This window comes from Pinus tabuliformis, chromosome 9 (assembly GCF_031772625.1).
Source record: "Pinus tabuliformis cultivar Carrire ecotype Pingquan chromosome 9, CPIR1, whole genome shotgun sequence".
NCBI classification, from domain to species: Eukaryota; Viridiplantae; Streptophyta; class Pinopsida; order Pinales; family Pinaceae; genus Pinus; species Pinus tabuliformis.
In genome coordinates this window covers 1,977,224,020-1,977,249,038 of record NC_142307.1, presented here as the reverse complement: position 1 = coordinate 1,977,249,038, position 25,019 = coordinate 1,977,224,020, and the positions used below count along the sequence as shown (strand labels likewise).

At 39.6% G+C, this 25,019-nt stretch overlaps 1 protein-coding gene across 1 annotated transcript; it reads left to right on the top strand.

Moving 5' to 3' along the window:
• Nucleotides 1-1,223: 1,223 nt before the first annotated feature.
• On the top strand, nucleotides 1,224-11,714 carry LOC149156934 (glycosyltransferase BC10-like). The gene is made up of 2 exons (XM_089438839.1): nucleotides 1,224-2,322; nucleotides 10,721-11,714. Exons 1-2 carry the CDS (start codon nucleotides 1,753-1,755, stop codon nucleotides 11,360-11,362), a joined length of 1,212 nt encoding a protein of 403 aa, XP_089294965.1. The 5' UTR covers nucleotides 1,224-1,752; the 3' UTR covers nucleotides 11,363-11,714.
• The last annotated feature ends 13,305 nt before the right edge of the window (nucleotides 11,715-25,019 follow it).

Below are 25,019 nucleotides of genomic sequence, written 5' to 3'. Positions count from 1 at the left end.
ACCTTGGAAGCCACAGTGCCACCTTGAGGTAGTGATAAAACATATGGTTTCACCCAAAGTTATTATATTAATGATCTTGTGACCCATGCACAAATAAGTGGATCAAAACCCACGCTCATGTCCATCTTTTAAGAGTTAAATCATGTTTACGTGATTATATTTCGAGTGTTTCCATCTATGAAGGTGTCCAAAGTTCAAAACTCATGGTAGTTGAGAGGAGACACCAAAAAAATCTAATTATTTTAAATGGTTGGTATGGCCTAGGCAATGTGCGATCCCAAGGTGATTTTGATGGTTTAAATGCCCTCGAGCCACAATTTCTTAGACCACAGGCTAGTGTTGCAGGTCACAAATAGACTAACAAATAAAGTAAATAAATAAATAACATGAAAATATATATTTCTATTAGCTATAAAGAAAAATATAAAAATATTATTAAATTAAATGGCATGAAAATATGTGGTTGTTGAAAGTAAAAATAATGCAGAGAACAAACATCACCATACAAATAACCTAGAATCAAATTTTGATAAATGTAAAGGCCTTAAAGGAAGATGTTTAATCTTTGAAAAATATTTTTTCTCTCCCATCCAAAAAAAACCACTAATACATATTCAATATCTCAAATTAATATAATTAAATTTTAATAAAATATTATATTTTTTACCATGTAATTTAACAATTCAACATCCAACAAAATATATTTAAATCAATTCATAATAGTAAATTATATCTCAAATTAATATAATTAAATTTTAATAAAATATTATATTTTTTACCATGTAATTTAACAATTCAACATCCAACAAAATATATTTAAATCAATTCATAATAGTAAATTTTTACCGTTTAATATTTAATAGTCAAAGTGCCTAACAATAATATAACAATAGTCAAGATATACAATTATCATTGATAAATATTTTAACGATTTAATTTCACACACTAGCTTCCAAATTTTACTCTCCATCCTTTACTAATAATATTATAATAATTAAAATATTAAATAACCATTATATTAACATCACTTAATAAGTGAAATATTAAATAACCATTATGTCGACATCAATTAACCATTACAGAGAGACTAAGATCTCAAATCTTAACCCATGCACAATTGCCATTTGGTGCAGCCCAAAACAGACCAAAAGCAAGAAACCAAATCCAATTGTACTTCTACCACGGTTGCTTATCTCACTTTTGGTGCTTATTAATAAATAAAAATTTCCAAATTGGAACTTTGATGACCTTCAGGTTGGAATGGATACGCATTAAAAGACCAAAAGGGTGGACTTACTTGGTGCATGAGACTAAATCTACCGAAGAATCTTCCTAGGTTGAGTTTTAGAAGAAGTGCCTGGAGGGATGAATGAATTTCTGGTCCTCTGAAAAACAACAAGTAGTGTAATGGTACAGTTAGGCAGATTGGGTTTGAGTTTCAATTGGCAAATGAGAATGGAAATTGGATTTTTTTGCTTACCCTCCGATCGAGAAGGCAACAATGGATGATGATCGGTGCTTTGTGACAGGTCGGTGGGTTTAAAATCTGTGGCAAAAGCTTAAAAGTGAATATAATTGGTTGGTGGGTGTAAAATCTCCTGGAATTTTGCGCAGAATTGAGTATTATGAGTTACAGTGGGTTATTCATATGGCCAGCCCCTACACTGGCGAGTAGAATTCATCTTCCAAAAAGCTATTCAATCAATAAACTTAGAATAATAAGGGCATTTTGCTGCTGAGACGCGCCCAAAAATGCAGAATAGAAGCAGCCTAAGTGTTGGTGAAGATAACAGTAACGCTAGCCTACTACCCAGATCCCAGTATAATAAGCGAGAATGGCCTCAGAAGCTCTTGAGGTGTTTACTCTTCTTTATATTATTGGGTTCAGGGATCCTCATAGGGGTGGTGATTAGCTCCCATCTGACCTACTATTTGGGCAGCAGGGAGAGCAATTATACGCTGTTCTACCCGCCCTTCGTATCCCCATCTCCTCCGTGCAATCTTAAGAAAGAAGAGGAAAAAGAAAAAATACCTGTCAAGCTTGATGATTGGATCAAGCCTTCTAGTTCAATGCATAACATGACAGATGATGAACTCCTGTGGAGGGCCTCCATGGTACCCCTAAGGAAAGATTATCCGTTCCGTGTGCCTAAGGTTGCTTTCATGTTCCTGACAAAGGGTCCTATTCCCCTCATGCCCTTGTGGGAGAAATTCTTTCATGGGTACCAAGGATTGTATTCGATTTACGTTCATTCTCTTCCAGATTATAAGCTCAAGACGAGTCCAAGTTCGCCGTTCTATAATCGCCAAATACCCAGCAAGGTAAGCTTTCATTTCCCGTATTCATCAATTTTTGTATATGTTGTTTTATGTTGTTATATGTTGTTGAACCCTTCCAATGAAGAGCTGGTCCTGTGCCAATCAACACAGTACGGTCATGATTAACCCTTTTAACTGATTTTGTAATACCAGTAATGCTCTGCACTATACAAAACAGGTTGTTCTATTTTGAGGTCTTCATCAACCCTTTTAACAAAAGGTTGGTCCTGTGCCGATCAACCCAGGAAGGTCCTGGTCAATCCTGGTTTATGATGCAATATATGCTGAATGCCTTTTATTAATTTTTACTTCCATTTGTTCCTGTTTCTCTGAAGTGAAATTTTACAAAAATCTCAATGAACAATACTGAATAATTAAAAACAGAGCATTTTTAAGTTTTATAAACAGTCTTCTTTCTCCTGAATGCACTTAAGTGCGTCCTTCTTAATTGCATAAATAGACTGAAGACCAAATATCATCTTAGAAATTAGGACTTACAATCATAGCACATCTGTGCCCTGGCATGTGATACATTCTTTGTGCCCTTATAAGTTACTGCTTATGGAAACTCTGACCAGAGAACTAAGACCAACGTAAGTAATTACATGTAAGTGATGATCTGGATAGGTCGGGGTGAAACCTTAAAACAAATTAGAAACTGGATATGATGACCTTGGCTTTAATACCGTTAGCATTCTATAATGTCATATAATTTTTGGGAGGAAAAAATTAAATATGTTTCTTGGGTAAGTGAGGATTTTCACAACCATAGATCATACAAATCTAATTCCTGTAGTTCCAAATTCATCTTTTGGTGTTCTCTCAAGCAGGATCACAAATTGAAAAAAGGTAAAGTTTTGGTGGCAACATTATCTTTTTATAAAATATTCAGAAAAGGAGCCAACGCTAGTGATATCAATACAGAATCAAAATATATGAGAACTTGTATCTTGATTGGACCAACATATGGATACATATGCAGCCTCTGAGTCCCATCTGTTAAGCATTTTTACCAAAAAAAAAATGCTCAGTGCATTAATTACCAGTTCATGGCATTTTCTTTTCGGCAATGTTTATTTTACCAATCCCGATTCCAAATAGTGACTACCACGAAATAGTAGTTAACGTATGAGTCCCTCCTCTAGAAATATATATTTACACATGGAGAAGAAAGCATGCTTAGGTATGCTTTTAATTGATTACATTCCATGAACAAAGAAGGGAGGGACATTTAAGTTGATTTTTTAATCCTTTGATCAAATCAAGTGGGATGTTTTAACTTTTAATTGCTTTGTCTTTGTTTAGCCATGGAGGAGTTTATAGAGAAAAGAACCGAGCTTTAGCTATCCTCTTAAAGGGATTAAACAGCAAGAATGGTCAAGTCTCCGCAAAACTTATAACAGGCACTTGGATTAATAGAGAGTTCAAATGCAATTTTCAAATCCTGGTGAAGACTGTAAGTTTGTAACTACTAGTCATATCTGCCAGGAAAGTTGGCCTCATAATGCATTAACTGGAGAGCATAAATATGATGGTTTTCCTACATAAAACATCAAACATGGTGATGCCTGGTTTTGCAACCAATATTTATTAGAATCTGCTGATCGACACCAATTTCAATTTGGCAGTATAAAACATAGGAGGTTTTGATTTAAAAAGCAGTGGCATTATCTGTATCATGGAGGAGTACACAATTGAGGATAGAAACTTCATCTGGTCAAATCACTTACCCTTCCCCAACAGGGAAGGATAGATCCCAACTATATGTTGCTCTATGTTATTTTGGAGTCTGAAGGCAGGCTCCATAGGAAGCCTTTCACCAACAATTTCGTTATAGCTGAAGAGCAAACTCTGGATATCCAGAGCTATGTCCATTGCTGCCTCATTTTTTCTGCGCTTTCAGTTGGATTTCCTTTACCAAGAAAGTGAAAACGAAATGTGCAGGGGATGCTTTTTCCAGTTCACTGGAGAATTTCCACCATGAAGGACTAAACCTTTTTGTTTTCCTGGCCAGTCCTTTTTCTCCACTGCTGTGTCAAGTTCTAGATCATTCTGACTGTTTTGTTGCTGTGCTTCAATCAGCTGGGGTTCTTTCCTTGTTTCCTGGCTTTCCAGATGTTCTGCTTCTTTTTTATGGGCTGCTTGAGGGAGTGCACCACTCTGATCCTCCAATATTTCACCACTTATTTTAAGGCTTCAGGATGTCCTAAGGCAGCACAGTTACCACTTTACTAATGAGGTTAAGCAGTAATTTCGTTAAGACTCTGACCAAGTCTATGACAAATACATGGACAGAACCATATGAACGGGGAATCATTAACACGACACTTATCTCCTCGAGATTCGAGAAACATGCTCTCCCTTGTAAAATTTTATATACACTACAACCATAATGGTTGCTAAATGTCATAACCACTAACCATCAACAAGATTGTTTCTCGAGTCTCCGTATGTTACTGCATTTCCATTGCTTTGTTTAACTAGTTAGTTTGTTGCCTAAGTCTTGTGATATGAATGGGGAATCATTAACACAACACTAATCTCCTCGAGATTCGAGAAACATGCTCTCCCTTGTAAAATTTTATATACACTACAACCATAATGGTTGCTAAATGTCATAACCACTAACCATGAACAAGGTCGTTTCTCGAGTCTCCATATGTTACTGCATTTCCATTGCTTTGATTAACTAGTTAGTTTGTTGCCTAAGTCTTGTGATCGATTTTATTCTTTAGAATTGACATAGTATGTACTTTGTAAAACTAGCCTCTTACATAAGTGTTTAGTTAATTACTGACGAGTTCTCTAACATACAAGAAACATTTATGTTGACTAATGTCCAGTATTTAATATATTTTACATTTAAAGTTATCCTATATCTAACATAAGATGCTTCTCCATCTAGCATTTGCCTTAATTATGTTTCATCACAATTATGGAAGAGCTGTTTAACTGAAGTTAAAATCTTGGATCTCAGCAATTATAATTACCTTCTACAAGTTCTGTTATTGTGGATAATTTCAAATGTATTTGTAGTTAATGGTCATGCATTTTTGTATAACGTTGGAACCAGGAAGCAGTTCTTTAGTTAGGGTAATGAAATTGAGGTTTTATTCGCATCAAGTTGTTTCATTTCTATTCTCTTCTTAAGTTGGCTAATAATTAAGCCAGAATTTGATCACATGTACATAAACTTTGAAAGTAATGGAAATTGGTGTTTAGTATTTAAAAGAAATTTATTATATCTCAGACTTAGCATTTACATATATATAATTTTCTTCAAGACTTCTTTTATCTTGTGATGTAATGTGTTCGTTGCAATAGTGCTGGAACATTGCCCCTCAAGGAAGATGTTAAGCATAAAGAGTAATATAGTAGAACCATATGTGAAATCTGGAATGCTTACTATTGCAAAATTTTCAAATCATTGGTTACAGACGATTGGAAAGTCTTAGCATAGGCAACATCTCTTTCATGTTTGGTCTTTTCCAGAATCATATTTGACATTACATGGTTAGCAGTTAAGTCTTAAAATGTTTTTGAGAAACACACCCAGAGGTCAGGGACTTAGGTTCAGGGTGTTAAAACGTATTAGGTATCTTGTTCCTTTGCATTTTATCAATTATCATGCAACAAACTCATGGTCAATAACATCCTTGAAAACAAGTTCACTGTGCTTTCAAAGAAAATGTATTGATTCTATGTGCTAAGACTCCTGGCACTTTGTCATGACTGAACCAGTGCACAAACTTCATCTGAGTTAATGAAACACAATGTAATATTAAATGATGTAAGACTTCATATTAGGTCAGCATTTAATGTTAGGAAGTCAATATCACAACATAATCAATGCCTCCTTAATTTTGTTCTGTACACAATACAGACCAGATTCTTACATACTAAACAAAACAATAAACACACCTCACATACTCCTGTAAATCCATTTAGAGTTCAGATATAACATTCCTTATTGTCTGAGTTGATCTATCTCTCTGTTAGGAAGTCTTTCGAGGACAACTGACAGCCTCCACCTTGCTCATATGAACTGAGTATCAGAGCTCAGCAAGTACTTTTCAGAAAGCCTAAAACATTTACACCATATATAACTTTTAGGTGGGTTGGAATCTATCTGAAGCTGTTGGATGAGCTACCTTAAAGCATTGTTTGCTAGCCATTCCCTAAGGGCTTCCTCGAGCCATCCTGTATTTGGTCATTATAAGGCAAAGATTGACCCATCCTCAAATTGTTTGGATAAAGCATCAGCCACAACATTCTCTTTACCTTTCTCATATATGATCTCATAATCATACTCCATCTTGGTGACCCATTTATGTTGCTTTGGTGAAGACAACTCTTGTTCGAGAAAGTACTGCAGACTATGATGATCAATTTTGATCTAAAAAAGCCTCTCTATGAGATATGGTCACCAAGTCTCTATTACATGAATAATAGGCATCATTTTCTTCTCATATATGGATTTTCCCAAATTGCAGTCACACAATTGGTTACTGGTGAATGCCAAGGGGCATCCTTCTTGTATCACGCTGCTCTGAGACCTCTGCTTGATGCATCACATTCCAAGACAAAAGTCTCATTAAAGTCAAGCATGGCTAATATTAGAGTGGTGCACATGGCATCCTTAACAGTAGCAAATGCATGTGCTGCTTCCTCACTCCAAACAAAGGCATTCTTTTTAAGGAAAGTTAGGGGAGCTGCAATTTTGCCATAATTTTCCACGAATTTCCTCTAGTAGCCTCTAAGTCCTAAGATTCCCCTCAACCTCATCAATGTTTTTAGACAAGGCCATAGCTACCACTTTATTAGGATCAACTCATACTCTCACTTAATTTAAAATGCTGCCCAAATATTCAACCTCAAGAGCCCCAAAAGCACATTTGAAACATTGCATGAATAATTGGTTGTCTCTCAAGAGTTGCAAGGACTTATCAGCATGCTTTATGTGGGATTTCCATGCTTCATTGTAGATCAAGATATCATCAAAGAATACCAACACAAACTTGCATAGGAAGAGTTTGAAAATCTTGTTCATGAGGCTCTGGAAGGTGGATAGAGCATTACAAAGACTGAAAGGCATCGCTAGAAACTCATAATAATCTTCATGTGTTCTGAAGGTTCTATTAGGGATGTTTATCTCTTTCATCCTGATCTGTGGTATCATGAACGTAGATCAAGCTTAGTGAAAAACTTTGGTCCATAAGTTCATCTAGGAGATCATCAATAATTGGGATCAGAAGTTTGACCTTGATTGTCAACTTATTAGAGCCCTAAAATCAGGACACATGTGCGAAGTCCCTTACTTCTTTAACTCCATGACTATTGGTGATGAGTAAGTGCTTGTACTGACCCCACCTCCAACAGTTTTTGAATGATCTTTTTTATTTCATTCTTTTGTGAAAAAGGGTGTCAATAAGCATTTGGTGGTTCACTTTTAAGAATTAGGGGAATGTCATGATCATGCTCTCCTCGAGAAGGGGGTATACCTTTGGTGTCTCAAAGACTTGATGATGTTTTTTTCAAGGACCAACTGCAAATCTAGATGGATTTCTTGTGTCAAATTATCCATAACCTGCATGGCATTAAATTGGTCAATAATGCAAAAGTGGCCTTTCTTAATAACTTCTTCATACGATCCTTGATCCCCTTGGCTGATCTAGATTTGCAATCTCCTCTTCTGCACTTCCTCGAACCCGACACATTAGAGTATCACACTCCTCAGTGAGATGCCTCTCTCAATCTTGTGATGTAGATTGACAAGGGAAAAAGAGGCGAAAGGTGGAAATGTCAAACATGTTTATGAGGGCCAAAGAGACATGAGGTGGTCATGCTGAACAGGTGAGGAAAGGAAAAAGAGGTGAGAGGTGGCAACACTGAACAAGTTAGTGAAGGCAAAGCAAGAGGAAAGGTGAGAGGAGATGGAAAGGAGCTGATGACAGCAAGATTAGGGAAACATTGCATCAGTCACGATTTAATGGATGTGCTGACCAGAATTAGTTACCTCAAGTCAGGGCCTAACTTGAGGGGTGAAACATGTAATGAGGGATTTAAACCTTGGTAAGGTGTATTTAACACACCTGCTTTACCAACCAAGACCCCATTGATAACACAAAACAATATTAAAAAATCTTAAAGTATTTTTGACTCCCCTCCATTCTGGAAAAACCACGTGCTGCTGGCCTTTTCCAGCTGACATTTACTTGTTTTGACTTTATCATGGTTTTGGTGCTAATCCCATTGTTTTTGAAGTACAGTTTTAGAATCTTGTTGCTTGGGCTAGGGAATCAATGACATTATGTGGAATTGGATGTGGAAAGCAATTATTGACATCACACTGCTCGTCTTTGGTCTCAACATTGCTATCACTGGGCAATGTTGAAAATATTCTTCTTGCCTTTAACTCTTTGACGCCATTGGTGTCATATGTCACCATACTCTGAGGAACAAAAGCACTTATTTCTTTGTTGGGTACTGTTGATGAAAACATTGGACATTCGCTTTGCTGGGCACTAGACTCTGTTGTATGGTGTGCTGAAATTTTTATATATGCCATTGCCAATAGCATTTTGGCAAGTTTTTAAAACTTTATAAGCTTTGAATAGTATAGAACTCAATTATATCTCTAACCTTTGACTTGAGATATCTTGGAACTCTGAACGATTGATTGGATCCTTTACTCTCGATGATTGATTGGACCCTTTACACGGTACCATGCAGCCTTGAAACGTGTGAAATATGGGTAATTACTTTCTCCAAAGTCCAAACGAAAAGTTTGACTTGATGAGAAAGCCAACAACCATGGAAAACAGACTGGTAAAGTGCAATGCATAATAAAGAGAGAGGAGATAGGAGATTTTACAGTCGTAGAAGTAATTCCAAGATGCCACAAGAGAGCCATATCTAAAACAAGTAATCATGTACATTGTAGAGCGCCACCACTTTCCATTGCTGCTGAAATACAAGCTATGATCGCAAAATACAAATTGTTTTGATTCTGACACACATCACTGATTCTTCAGTTTTTGGCACTTCTAGAACTTTGGGTATCTGTTTCCAATGTCTCTGTATGTCACCTAATCAAAGTCTCCTCATTTTCCCTTTCTAAAATTTAAAGTTGACTTGAATTTTTATCTTTTGTTGCCTACTAAAGTCATTTTCCTTTTTCTTAATTTAACCTTCAGCTATTAAAAACACAAAGACACATACCAACTCTTAGCATCAAACTTGGGTTTTCCATTAGTCAGTAACTGCTCTGATACCACTGTTAGTTTTTACAAGTACGCTCACATTTAACATAAGCATGAGAGTGGACAGAATAACAAACGTTTTTGAATGCCACAGAAAATTTACCTCAGAGGGTTAGCCCAAGGTAGGCTGCTCACAAGCACAAAGACACATACCAGTCTCACTTTACCATCTCTCATATACATCACTTATAACATAATAGAACTTCTATGATGGTTTAACCATCTAGCCCTCATATTAGCACTTATTTTTAATAATAATATCACTAATAAGAACGTTAATGTTCACATTTATTTGGGTGTTGATGCCTCTTCCTGTCCCTTCACCTTGGGAGTCTGCCTTCTTGGAATTTATCAGATGTTTTACAACACCAACCTGATTGCATTTATTTTAGTAGTTTGCAGATCTTCTAAATTGGCAATCTTCAGTTCTTGGAACAAGGCCATTGTAGCACCCAAGGTAACAGAATGATTCTTTTCAGCATATCTGGGTACATTTTGGTTTTTCTTATATCAATCATCTCATCATGATTCTAATACGAAGTTCCTTGTTTTCTGAAGCAATGTCTCTCTCTCAGTGAATCTTCTGAATCTAGCCAATTGCTTCCACCTCATTCATTTCATGAAGGAAACGGAGATGTAAAATTCCTTGAGATCCTGGAATATTGTGTCTAAACAGTCTAATGTATCTGATATTTGAACTGTGGTTTGTATACTAGCATCACAAGTCATATTAGTTTAAAAAATAAGACCAATTGGTTTGACTCATTTCAAATTTTGTTACCCTTTGATGGTTTCTCTTGCAAAGTCTAAATGTAATGGTTTGGTTGGGTTTAATATTTGATTTGATTCTCTGCGAAAATTTTGACTCAGGACTCATCTATTCAGGTTCAAATTATATTATATTGGTAACTTTGAAACTGAGAAATTTTCCGTTTAAAGCTATTGCCCTCTTTTGTCAGGAAGAGATGTTGATACCCCATGGATTTTCAATCAAATTGTTTCTTATCTCATGGAAGTTTACATGCAGTATGCTTTAGTATTCATGGTCATTAATATTTATGTATTCTTTCAAAGCTGCAGACATTCATGAGAAAGTATTTTTGCTTGTTGGTTCATCTCTCTCTGATTTATCTTTGCAGGTAGCAGAGTGGGGACGTATGAGTATGTGTGATGCAGAAAGGCGACTTCTAGCAAATGCTTTGCTCGACTTCTCAAATAACAGATTCATACTTTTATCTGAAACCTGTATTCCTTTGTTTAATTTCACTACGGTTTATAAATATTTGATCATGTCGCGGCATAGTTTTGTGAGTGCATTTGATGATCATGGTCCCTATGGAAGGGGGCGTTACAACAAAAATATGGAACCTGAAGTAACTATAGATCAATGGCGTAAGGGATCCCAGTGGTTTGAAGTTAATCGCAAGCTGGCAGTAAATATAGTTGCTGACGACATTTACTATCCAAAATTCGAGAAGTTTTGCACACCAGCTTGTTATGTTGATGAGCATTATTTCCCTACCATGATGAGCATTGGTTTTGGGTCACTCATTGCCAACAGAAGTATAACTTGGGTTGACTGGTCAAGGGGAGGCTCTCATCCAGGAATGTTTGGAAAGGGGGATATCAGAGAGGACTTTATTGGGAGGATTCGTAATGGCCCGAGCTGCATATACAATAACCAAACTACTCATATATGCCATCTCTTTGCTCGAAAGTTTGCACCAAGTGCATTGGATCCTTTGTTACAGCTTTCAAAAAAGGTAATGGGATTTGGCTAACAACATATTCAAAGTTGATGTGTCATCAGAGTTGAACATTCCTGTAAAAGAAGTATGCTTGACTTCAATATCATTTGGATTGCCTTAGCCATTCCCACCCTTGTGAAAATGCATTTCGTTGAGTGGAGAATTGGAACCACAATCCGAACCACAGTTTGTCAATCACTTCCTCTTCACTTCTGTGATTAACAAAAGTAGGTTACCTATGGTTTGTTATCTCATGGCTTATGAGAAGACAATAATTTGTATTTATAAACATTTTGCGTTGGTGTCGCTGTGTCAGTTACTTTATGTTCACATATATTACCTTTTTATTAATCTTTCATAGTAATATATAATTGGTCTTAGATTATATAGTGTACAAGGGTGCTTGAAATAATTTATTCTTAACTCTTGTTCGTGATTTTGACACAATATTTTCATTCCTTGACAAGAGGGACCGAAGATAGTTATTTGTAACAAGCTACTTCATGTAGCTTCTGAGAGCATGCAACATATACATCCCTGAAGAAAAGAATATGAAGTCATTTTTACAGTCCTTTATGCAGTGTACAATGACCCTAGAGAATTTATTTTAGCTGCTGTTCCTAATCTCGATACAATGATAACTTCCTACTTTGTTTAGGTGTACTGAAGGAAGTTATTTCTGACAGCCTAATTCACAATCTTCTCCCAACATGAAACTGTATAAATAAATCCCCAACAAAAGTCAATTTTATGTGGAATTAGAAACATCTGATGATGAACTATATTAGCTTGGAAGCATCTATTGTATGCAAATTTGCCTAATTGTTGATCCCCAATTTCACAATATTGAAAATCTGAAAAATTTGTAGTAAAAGGGATTATTTAAGGTGACTCTTCTACGATGTAGATTGAGCCAAGTATTTGCCTTGGCAAGGTTAAGTCAGATATAATGCTATTGTTTTTAGGTGTTTGAATATTTAAATTTATTGGTGATAATGTTGAGCTTGATGTACACTGACTTCCAAGTAGCACTTGTTAGATAGTTGTTGATTAGAGCGTCAGAAGCCATTCTTAAGCTTAAAAAGAGTACTTTGGGCATTTTATTTTCCTCCGTCAAATCAATGGTGGCTTCTATGGACAGTTGTTCTGTCTGGTTTTGAAGAGCTACATGCAGGTCTGCTTCACGAAGGAATCATTTTGGTGAGAGGCTGTTGAAGCATATTAGTTTTTCAATAGAGTTCGGTGCCTGGCCCCGTCATTCAACATCTTTCAGTACCATCTATTTGATGGTTAATACAGCAGGTTTGAAGAATGTTTCTTACTGCTTTAGTTTCCATTAGTTTATTTATCTTAGAAAAATGATCTATTTCCAACCCAAATATATTTAGAGGCAGGATTTACTTTCCGAAAGAACTTTTTGATGATTATATATTATGCCATCTATGGCCATGCATGTTGTCAGTAGATTGAAGAAATGTATTTGTACTCCACTGAAATCTCCTTATTTTCAGAATAATATATATACATATCCATTAATAAGTGAACGGAGTTATATTGCAGCTTTAATGGAAAGGAGAAAAGGCCAAACTTCCTAAATAGTCCTACCATACACACATCCACATCTCTGCAGAATTTATGTTGTTGATATTCTTTAGGAATCGGATCATGAGCTGCCTTTGAAGCTTATGCACATTGTTGAAAGAAATTTGGCAAATAAAAGTGTTGATACAATGGCATAACTTTGTTTTCCTTATCGTTAATATTATACTCATTAGGGAAGCATCAGCAAGAACTGAACATGATTGTCCTTATGGGGATAGAATGGTTAATTAATTTTGCATGTCTTTTAAGGGAACTGTTGTTAGCTTTAAAAAGAGGTACCTTTATTCAAATTCCAGGCAGCCTATGTTAGAAGCCAGGGCTATCTACATAACCTGACTTGAGCAATATGGTCTTTTAAGGTTTCTTGATTTTGCAGGTTTATTTTCAAATTTGTACGGCTTCAAGTAGTTTATCAGTTAACTAAGCAGTTAGGCAGTTGGTTAGTCATTTGTAGAAACCAACAGACTAGTGGGCTCAAATTGTTTTGAACTGAAAGAGAGAGCACAACAGAATTCTCAAGGTTGGGGAAGCCTGGATGTATGGGTTTTACCCTTTAGGGTTTCTGCATCTGTACCTTATTGGATTATTTCCTCGTGGGACGATTGAGTGGTTGGCATAATGGATATTATCCCCTCCACCCTGTTTCAAATGTAACGGGGGACATCTTTGGTCTGTTGTGATAAGGCTCAAGGAATAGGCTCCTCCACCCTCATGGAGTCTCGGCTCTTGCCAAGTCATAAATTCATGGTATATCTTGCTTATGGGCTGTTGGATATACTCTTAGTGTTATAGTGGCAGCCACTATGTTTGATCTTGGGCCTCACCCAGATTACTCCAACAACTTACTGATTCACCATGGTAAAAAAAAAGAAATTAATATTGCAGATTCACCTTTGCGTTGATCTGCATTGGATGCCTATTTGCTTTCACACCTGAACTGTTGGCTGACATTCAATTTTTTTTTTTGGTAGGTAAGCACCCACGGGGGATTTGAACCAGTGACTTATAGCAAGGAGTGCCTTAACAGTGCACCCATTCACCATCAATCCAAAGCCCCGTGGGCAGCTGATATTCAAACTTACTACTGATTAGATTTGTATTTATTCTCTAATAATTAATTTGCCTTTTTTCTGCTTTGATAACGCAGACTTCTTACTTGGAAACTGTTAAGTGAATGAGCTGTTAGTTTAACCCATGTCCACGTTTACATGTCTAGATTGTGGTTTTTACACTGGCCAGCCTTGTTCAATTCACATTACCCTGGAAGCATGCAAGTCTCGCCTTGTTGATGCCGAGCATGTGTGACCTTGTTTCACTGCGTATTCATATTTATTTAGTGGAAATTTGGCGCGTTTTCTTAACACAAGGCAAACTGACTTTGAGTTGTGAGAGTACAAAGTCCTCTCATGTCCCAACCAATGTCCTGGTTCCTCGTTTACCTAGCCCTTAAAAGCAAACACCGATAGGGAAGCTCTTGTTGAGCTTAATATTGGAAGTCGTGAGTTAACCACTAAAATGTGCTTGCTCGGTATCCTAATTCCACATTAACAGTACCATTTTAATTCATCTACACACTACCCTTCCCAAGAACCTTGTGAAAACAGTTTATCAGTATTAAATGAAAGATATACAGTGCTCGGCCATTTCTTGGTGTGTTAGCCTGCTTTGATGAACTCTTAAAAGAGTTGATAATGTCCTCCTCTGAAAGCTGTCATTGACATTTCTGGCAACCATACTAAGGAAAAAAAAACTGATAAACTCGCTCCTTGAGCAGTGCCTGCTTATGGAATTCTTTGCCTTCAACCAACATATATGTATATATTACAACAGCCAATTCAATTGCTTGAGATAGTATTGGTCTTGTTTAAGAACCTTCTAAATAGCCTTTTACTTTTGTTTTTGCTAGTGAAACGCATGGAGGACTATTAAACTCTGTACACAACAGAGAACACGCGTAAATTTGATATCTTCTATTTTTTAATGCGGCCCTTTTGAGGGTGCAACACATTTTCCGAGATTTGAACTTGGCCTTAGCGAAGTAATCATTCTCAATTACCACTACTCGACAGCCCGTTTGATGGAAACAGTCTGGATATCAAGGAAATATAGCGTCCCGGCATTCCATCTGATTATTGCTACCAATTCTGCTGATCTGTTTATATTCTCAGCTTTCAGTTTTCTCAGTGGGGAATCAATTTTGCAGGTGTAACTTACCACTGATTTCTTAGTTTTGCAGTTCAGATTTTCAATTTGTTGTTTAGTTTCATTTTGGACCAGACTTTGTGGGTTTTAACAAATATGTATGTTGTAAACAAAATTTGTGGGAAAAACTATGGAGAAAGTGCAATGCGCAACACTGCAATGTCCAACATTATTCAAAATAATACAATTTATTAATATGATCCAATACTATGAAATATAATATAATATAATATAGTACAATTTTTTATTATTTTTTATTGTAAGCAAGTCTAGTCGTGTATCACAAGAAAGATTATAGAGAGGCATAGAGTCAATATCAATATCTAACCATTAAGGGAAGGAGCAGAGTTGGAATGTATGAGACAAAGAATAGCAAGGGAGACAAGGGGAAACAAAAGAGAAAATAGCAAAATAATCACCTAACTTGGGACAGTCCTCGGAGCGAGCTTTCTTTCCTTTCTTTTTCAAAACCTTGATCCATCCAACTAGAGGCGGGTCAGCCATAGTTACTTGCAGATTATCATTGAGGGCTGAAGGAGAGTCTTTATTGGAGTAAGAAGATGTTGATTTACGTTCTTGCTTCAAAGCACCCAAAGAAACATCTTTATTCTTTTTCAAAACCTTGATCCATCAAACTAGAGGCGGGTCGGCCATAGTTACTTGCAGATTATCATTGAGGGCTGAAGGAGAGTCTTTATTGGAGTAAGAAGATGTTGATTTACGTTCTTGCTTCAAAGCACCCAAAGAAACATCTTTATTCACTAACTGCATTTTTGTTGGGGGAACTGGGTTCACCATTGAATCCTCATAAGTTTGATGGGGTGTGGAAGTTTGAGCTTGATCTCCCAAAATCATAGCATCATTAGAGCCTTCATCCTCTTGGTCAAAAGTAGAAGTCTCACCCTCCATAGGGGGGTGTTGTAGCGGCTACAACCACCCTCCAAAATTTTGTCTTAGCTTCGTTTTGAAGCCTCCCTGCCAACCATCCTCAGTAGCATGTCCTGCACTGTCAAGTAGATGAGCTTCAGTGGTTTTCTTGCAGTATGACAACTTGTTCATGATGACTTGTTTCACTCCCCTCACAGGTTGCTTCCGTGGACTTGGTCCAGTTGCTGGCTGAGCAACTCCCTCAAGAATTTGCACAATTCTTGAGGGGAATCAGTCTTCCCTCCAGAAATTGCACAATTCTGGAGGGGAACCAGTCTTCCCTCCAGAAATTGCACAATCCTGACTGGCAACCTACTGGGCTCAGAAACTGCACGATCTTGTCAGCCAACCTTCCCAGTGAAAACTGCGCAATCTGGCCTAGCAAGACTGCTCAACCCATAAATTGCGCAATTCTGGGCAGCAGTCAGTTGCTCCTCCCAAAAATTGCGCAAACCCTATGGGCAACCACCCCAACTCCCTCCCAGAAATGCCCAAATTTCTCCCTCAGGCTAACAGGCTATTGCATGCGACCTCAGGTTGAGCGGTTCCACCCGGGATTGAGAAAACTTGACTTGCATGCATGAGCTGCTTTTTCCCAAAATAGAAAAAAACATGCAAAAAACATCCCTAGATTTGAGGGAGTTATTTTAGCAACTGGAGGTTACATGCAAAGATCGTTTTAGAATCTTTCATCCAAGTGTCGCTTTTTCTTAAATTTGTGGCATGCACGTCATGAACCTCAAACTTATTTATTCGACGCTTTAGAGCTCAGTTCTTCACATCGATCTTGGAGCTCTGACATCCCACAACACATCCAGGAGTCTTCGACACATCTAACTCAGTGATTTTCGGGTAAGTCCGCGTAACTTGTCTTTTGCAACATTTTTGTTGCTTTTTGCGTTTTGGCTTGTGTGAGTGCTGTTCGTTTGATTTTTGTGAACGCTTACTGTTCTTTGCATGCATATTAGCTTGTTTTAGCACCGTTTCAGTTTTCGTTAGCATCTCACTGTTGTCGCATGCATGACACTGTTTTGCACGAACGGTTGCCGATTCGGTAACTCGCTTCACACACATGCATGTTGTTCCATTTTCAGAATCTTGCATTAATTGTTTGCATGCACAATCATTCACTCCTGCTTACACAGTATCACCATGCATTCACATCCACATTTTCTTTCAGTTGCTTGTCGGCGGGTCTAGGCAACCTTGGCTCGGACTCTGCCTCACCAAGACAACATTGCGCAATCCTGAGAAGGAAGGCTCTGCCTTCCTCCCAGAAAATGTGCATTTCTGCCCAGTGACTATCCTCCAGTCTTGCATTACGCAATTCTAAGAGATAGTGACTGCTGGCCCAGAAAATTGTGCAATGTAGTCATTGGGCTTGCAACCCTTGCCAATTGAAATTGCGCATTGTGCAATCCTAGCACCCAACAGGCCAGTTTGGATTGCACATTGCGCAATTCCAGCAGCCAACCAGCCTACCAGCAGTCTGGATTGCCTTTTGCGTAGTTTCGGCAGCCAGTGTCACAGCGTCCCAGGAAAAATTGCGCAATCCTTGCCAATCAATCCCCAGGTATGTTGCATGTCATTCCTCAAGTTTTCTTTGGTTTTAGCTGACAGATTTCTTGCCATGCATGTCGCCATGTCTCCAGATCTAGCAGGTGTTCGTCTGCCTCTCAGCAGTTCAGGATCAATGGCCTCCAAGAGAGCAGGATCAAAGGACACCAACAGAAGCGCAATTGGAGCAACAGTTGAGCGAGTGTCTACAAGTTTGCCGATCTATGAAGACACCAAGATGATTGTAGACAAGGACATCAAGCTGAAATGGCAAGAGGTCAATGATGCATTTGTAGGCACATTTGGGGAAGACCTCGAAGACCACCAAGTCTATGTGAACATTCACAAGTCCGGCTTGTACCGGATTGCATGCAGGTATCTCGTGTTCCCATGTGCGGACATGATACATTGGATTGTCTCGCACATTGATCCTGAGACGATGACATTGAGTAGCGTCAATGAGATGGAGATTGCTACCTTCAGGGCATAGGATTATGAACAAATGTACCATATGTCGAAGCCAGTGATCACCATGGAGACACCCTTCAGCATACCCAGCAACAATGCCAACTCCAGGGATATCTTGAAGAACTGGGTAAAGGAGTCGACCAAATTCAGGATGACACCCAACCAGGTTTACAAAACGAAGATATTGTGGAAGGCGTATCAATACTTGGTCATCTTTGCATGTCGCTTGTATGGCCAAGAGAGCACAGAAACCTTCTCACAGAGTTGGGTGATCACGTTGGACCAACTAGCCAGTGAAGGCAAAGCATGCAACTAGTCCAACATGTTGGCTCACAGGCTGAAGGAACAGGTAACAAGAGCTCGGCAGCCGCCCAAAGGTTAGCAAGCAGAAATCTACATGTCCGCTTACATCTTGGATGCAATTTGTGCCCGTCAGGAGTTCCCGGGCTTGAAGTGGGCATGGACATCAGTGGAGACCTCTGTGAACACTTATTGTAAAATGTTGTTTGAATGCAGCTTTGGAGGAGTCATCACACAACTGTCAGATCATTTTGTCACCCCGGTGTACAAGATGATATTTGAGCAGGATCCACCTTGCATGTCGAAGGTAGCAATGGAGGCACTGATTGACATAGCAGATTGGTATGCCTCACCGTCTGACACCTTCATACGGATGTACAATGCGGAGAAGCCTCCGCATGTTTTGCTGAAGTTTGCCTTGGACAAGCTCGTCATGCAAGAAGTATCATACCACATCTCGACAGGACTGTCAGCTAGGCTGCACCGGAAGAAGGCGGCTCTTTGGACCGCTCTTATGTTGCGGATTGGGTTATACGAGATACAAAATTTCAAGCACGCGGATGTCGAAGTAGAGGAGATCAAGAAATATCTTTTCGACGCCCGAAGCTATAATCCGTATGACCTGCATTGTTTTGTAAAAGATAACTGCGCGAGAGTACAATTTCAGTGGATCCACGGGGCGTGTAATTGGGCAAAGGAGGACCCATGGAGATATTGTTACAGCGTCTCCAGGCCCAATGAACCAGTGGACATCGCTTTGGAATGGTTAGCGAAGTAGCATCCAGGAGAGCACTAGCAGCAACAACAACAGAGGTCAACATACTGGCGTGTGACAAAGGCAAGAGGAAGATTGTCGACAATGCAGAGGTAGAACAAAGCTGCAAGTTCCGAGCAGACCCACTTGTGTAGATAAAAACTTTGGCAATAGAGGCGAAGAGGCAACAACGCGACAGGAGGAACGTGTAAAGGCAAAGAGAAAAACAGAGAATGGAGGAAACAGAGAAGGAGTTGCATGAGTTGAAGGTGCAACTCCGAAAGGAATAGGAGCTGTGCAGACAAGGGAAGGAAGCGCAAGAAGAACAGGTACAACAGGGGGTGCAACATGTATAGACAGATGAAATTGTGCCCGTACAGGTAGCCGACTCATTCAAACAGTTGGCACCAAGCAGACAGGGCGAGCAATCACAAGAGCAGGACTTTGCTCAAGAGATTGAACAAGCACTTGAGCTGATGGATACGGATATGGAGCAACAAGAGTTAGAGCAAGACATCGACCTCATGCCTTACCATCAAGAGGTTGACCCACCAACGTCACCAGATCCGAGAGCAGAGCAAGTCCCAAGCGACCAAGGAGACACTAAGATCCTTGGAGACCATCCAGAAGGAGAGATGCACAACATATCATTCGACGAGTCGCATCATAGGGTTATGCAATCTCGCAGAGTGTCTACTCGGAGGACAACACCTCCTGCGCAATTTGAGGAACGAGTGATCGTGTTTGACGTGCCCAAGAATCCAACAACATTGGCCGATGCTACCAGAGCATATGTTGAAGCCACCATGTCGAGTGTTCACTTCTTAATAGTTGTGAATGAGCAAATGGCTAAGGAGTTATAGACGACCAAGCAGGGAGGAGAACTGGTTACAACATCCACCCGAGCAGAGTTGAAGAAGACAATATTGGATGAAGTATTGTCCCTTGAGACAGTCATGCAGGCGTTGTATTCCAAGTTTGGCACCGTGCATAAAGTAGTTGTCCATCTCAACAATTGTCAGCAACGATGTGTTAAGAGAGCACGTTTGTTGTTGAACGTGGATGTTGCTGTTGATTACATGCAAACATGGACAATGAGATACAAGGGAGCCTCATTACACTTGCCCAAGGTGATGAAGCCCAGAGCGGTTGAGCTAAAGGCAAGCATCCGGAGTCAGATCCGGAACTATGAATATCTCCTGCAGCTCATCACTACTCTATAGGCTTCCCATGCACGGGTATTCAGGGGTATGGATGTTGTTGTGCGTGCACACACTATTCCATCTATTGGGACGCTCACCGAGGCAAAGACAAAGGCACAAGTCCGACTGGAGCTTGACTTGTACTTTGACGAGTTGATGCGCATAGCCACCAGCGTAGACTTGGTGATCAATGCTGACACCATGCATCAGTGTGTCGCTTATCCGACCGCACTCAAGACAATGATGCACATGTTATCAGACGAGTTAGACAGAGGAGCGGAGCTCGAGCAATGTACCTAGATGAAATGGAGTCAAGAGTTCGTTTCCAGAAAGATGTCACCACAGAGTACACTGACACTATCGCCGACTACCAAGCATGGCATCAGTGTGCAACTGTTGACCATGTCGAAGAGCTAGTCTTTCCACAGTTGTCCGAATCATAGTGATGTCTTGCATGGCTTGCTCAAGCCTATTTGCTCTCACATGGGTACATGTGCAGATTGTATGTAATGTCTTGTCAAGTGGAAGTTCAAGTGTCGATAGTTGGATGTAACAATCATAGAGTAGATGAAGAGTCATGAGGATAGATCAACAATCACAAAGGGGAATGTCAAGGGCCACCCCACTCTTTGTTATGTATAGTCCCTCATAATTCATTGTAAAAGCTTTTGGTCAGCCAAGTTTCTGATAGGAGTATCTTAGAGAGAAGCTTGGAGAGTAATGTAACGAGCCTTGGCTTCTCCACTGTGCAGAACTAGTATATCTCTTTGGAGGAGCAGGCGATAGTGATTGTAACGTTTCGCTGTTAGAACTAGTGGTTGGTCATGGTTGTATTGTATGACTTAAAATTTCACTTCTTAATATAACAGAGCCAACACGTTTCATGCATATGTTGTATTGTATTTTAGCTATCTTGTTTACTCTAAATGATATATGTATCTATTTGCTTACGCATGCATTTGTAGGTATTTTCTATATATGTATGTATGAATCTTACTGAAATGTGTAGTTGGTTTAACGATCACTTTGGATTGCTAGCTTGCTTGATTTCCATTTTGTGATGCATCTTTGCTCGTGTGTTCCCTATTTAACTTTGTGATTTCACAGGTTTCCAAGGGGCGCACTCACCTCACCCTCCATGTGTTAGAACCGCTCATGCACCTTCCTTGACTTGCTGCATATGTCACACCCTTGCTACCAACAGGGACATCTTACTTGCCTTTGTGCGAAACCGCGGTCAAGGCGATACCGTACGACCCATTGCTGGGACTCCTACACCAAACGGTCTGAGGTCTAGTTGGGACTTCTTACCGGGGAGATCCCCTGACATGTTGGCAGGTCTAGCACCGTCAACATTTCTGGCGCTAGAAGGAGGGCCAGATGACAAGCTGTGTCCTCTCATCCTGTTTTGAACCTTTGCACATCCATCATGGATTCTGTCACACTCACCCCTCCACGATGTTTTTCGCATGCCAAACCTCTCAACATCACGAGGGAGTTTTTTGATCTCTTGTCTGAATTCACGTATGATGGTGAAGGCGAAGTGGCCTGGCTTGAGTACTTAGAAGACTTCTATGCATTCCTTGAGAATGCAGACGAGTTCTATGCAGAAGAGGTCAGTTTGCTGCTTGCATACACACTTTGTGAATCCCCACAACGGTGGTGCTGCAGCCTACTAGCTGACAACGTGCACTCACTCGAGCAGTTCTGTGATCTCATTGAATCTACTTTCCATCATTTTGATCTAGAACCTCTTGACCAAAAACTGTTATAACAACGGAAGGCCTCACATGAATCGCATATGGATTTTTGGCAGTGCTTACATGTTTTGCAGTTTGAAGATCTGAAAAGACAGATGAAATTTCCATATCTTTGGGATAGATTTGAATACTGTCTTAACAAAGCAGTCCATCCCAAGAAGAACTTTGAGCCCAAGCTCCGCTCAACATACTTCAGTGATGGAGCTGCGCAATCACAGACGGATACGGTCACTCTCACTAGTCACTGTCCGTCGTACCCTCATCAAACAGCTCCACCACTATAGAGTGATGCGGGAGAACATGCACACACATCTGTTCAACTGTCACATCCTCCCAACATCACTTCGCTTAATTTTTGCGCAAGCTTGGTTGTGAGTCCATTGAGTTGTCACATGCATTTTGTACCTCAACCTCCGTCTTTGTACTCGGATGATCCTTCAGATGACACTGTCTTGTGTTCTTCAATTTTGGACTCTACACTTGTGAATGAGGATCAAGCTATTGATGGAGTTAGTGTTACACAACCAACATGCGTTGTCATTCATGAAGAACATGACTAAGAGCTTGAGCGGCGAAGGATGACTCTCTTTTGTCCGAGCCTCCTTCGTTCTTTCTTGATATCTTCGGTGAACCTGCCATCCATGATTTGACATGTGTATCTCCGTCTACGGATGCACCCATTGTTGATCATTTGCATGACACACCAGATGTCAGTCCATCATCTGACAATGAAGACGATAAATTACTCACTGAAAATCCACTTTACTTTTCATCTGCCTTTTCCGAAAACAAAGAGGGTAATTTTTTCCGCTTCTCATCTACCCCTCTGTTTGATTCATCAGATCACGAGGACGCTAATAAAATAATTGATTTTGTTGATCGTAGCTGTCGTGATCTATTTACTCCCGTATTCGATCACGATGATGATTCTATCGCAGTTGATTTTTCAAAGCCACCTGTGTATGATGATCTATCCGCTGACGAAGTCGAAACCCCTCAGAGTGTCAAGGCACTTCATCTCGAGTTGATGGTTATGTCAGGCCCTTGCTGTCCTGAGGTTAGTCTCACTTCCGATCAGGAAATTTTTGAAACACCCAAGGCTCCTCATCACTCATATGTATGCATTGAAGATCAATATCACACACAGATCATACTTCCTCCACTCAAACTACACGATCCCATCGCTCATGCATTTGAGGAATCTTACATTGCAAGCACATGTGCACGACACAAGTTGTCTTTGTTTCTTTCGTTTGCTTGAATGCCATAATCAAGAGTATGCGTATGCTTAACAACTGCACGTAGTGTTGCACAACACCGTGATAAGTCCACAGACTGCATGCCATGTACTTGCACTCTCTTATGTTCTGTGGACACTTTTAAACTTGGAGTGTGTTTGTCTTCATTGCTATATCTTTCATGTTTGCTGGTTCACACAGCTGTGTTGCTCACGGACCATGCCTTCACCAACATGGGTCAACCAATGCGTCGGTGGCAGCATTGGAAGTATCACTTCACGTGATCAGGCCCATGCACCGTTAGCTTAGGAGTAGGAGTAGTGTTTGCTTTCGGTTGTTTGCTTACTTACCTCACATGTTTGTTTGTTTTCTCGCTTGTTTTCTTTCCACTTTGATTTCGCATTTACTTATGCTTTTGCTTTGTTTTGTGTTTGTTTGTTTGTTTTGCGCTCGTAGGTTAGTTTCGCATGAAACCGTGTGTGATTTTTGAAATGAGATGGGTAAAGTACAAGAGGACTTGTGTAGTTATTAATACTTGGTTATCTGTAGTCCTGTCTCTGTATGAAGAACTTGTTATTTTCGGTCCATGATACGCCAATGGAAAATACGTACTGTTCGAAGTGAACCTTGGTGAAAACACAATGCTTGCGCGCTAACTAGTGTCACCTACTTTACTCTGTTGTTTCTGGGTTAATCCTTGTTAGCTCAGTCAAGTATAGTAAGGTGAGGGGGAAAACCTTAACAAACACGTTAGAGGTATATATAAACTACTTCTCTGAAGGAACAACCTCTTCTGTTCTCAATAAGTTGGAATCCCTCTTTCGCCTCTGAAACGAATAAGTACTATGCACAATTATGAAATGAAAAATGAAAAAATGAAAAGTGAAAAATTTTTAAAAATGAAAAATGAATAAGTCGAAAGAAGAGAAAGGCTTTCTGTGCAGAGAGGTGATGCAAGTAACTCTGTCGGGGTACTTTCCAGGCATGTTGGCAGCGAAGCAACACCAGAGTTGAAACTAAGACTCTGACGACTATACTGCTTGTGCACCAATATACCCCTCATCCCCAATCGAAACAACTGTGTTGACTTGGCTTTGAATGTGTGTTAATCAACCAAGAGTTTGGAAGATGCTACATCTTACAATCAAGAAAGTGTGGAAACCAAGACGAACAGAGAACTGAACAATACTTCCGGAGGTGTTAGACTTGTTTTTCACAAACAAAGTCCATTCAGATAGCTGGAGTTCTACTAGTGTGTCGCCAAGTGTTGTAGTAGTTACAACCACCCTCCAAAATTTTTCCTTAACTTTGTTTTGGAGCCTCCCTACAAACCATCCTCAATAACATGTATTGCACTGTCAAGTACATGAGCTTAAGTGGGTTTCTAGCAGCATGACAACCTGTGCATGATGGCTTGTTTCACTCCCCTCACAGGCTACTTCTCCGAACTTGGTCCAGCTGCTCGCTGAGAAAATCCCTCAAGAAATTGCGTAGTTCTGGAGGGGAACCGACCTTCCCTCCAGAGATTGTGCAATCTTGACTAGTAGCTCGCTGGGCTTAGAAACTGTCGAATCTTGTTAGTCAACCTTCCCAGTGAAAACTGCGCAATCTGGCCCAACAGGATTGCTCAGCGCGAAAATTGCGCAATTCTAGGCAACAATCAACTACTCCTCCGAGAAA

Excerpts from the sequence above, each read along its gene's own strand:
- LOC149156934 (XM_089438839.1), top strand. The coding sequence starts at position 1,753 with ATGCAGAATAGAAGCAGCCTAAGTGTTGGTGAAGATAACAGTAACGCT. Across the intron at positions 2,323-10,720 it reads ATCGCCAAATACCCAGCAAG|GTAGCAGAGTGGGGACGTAT; the intron begins GTAAGCTTTCAT and ends TTATCTTTGCAG.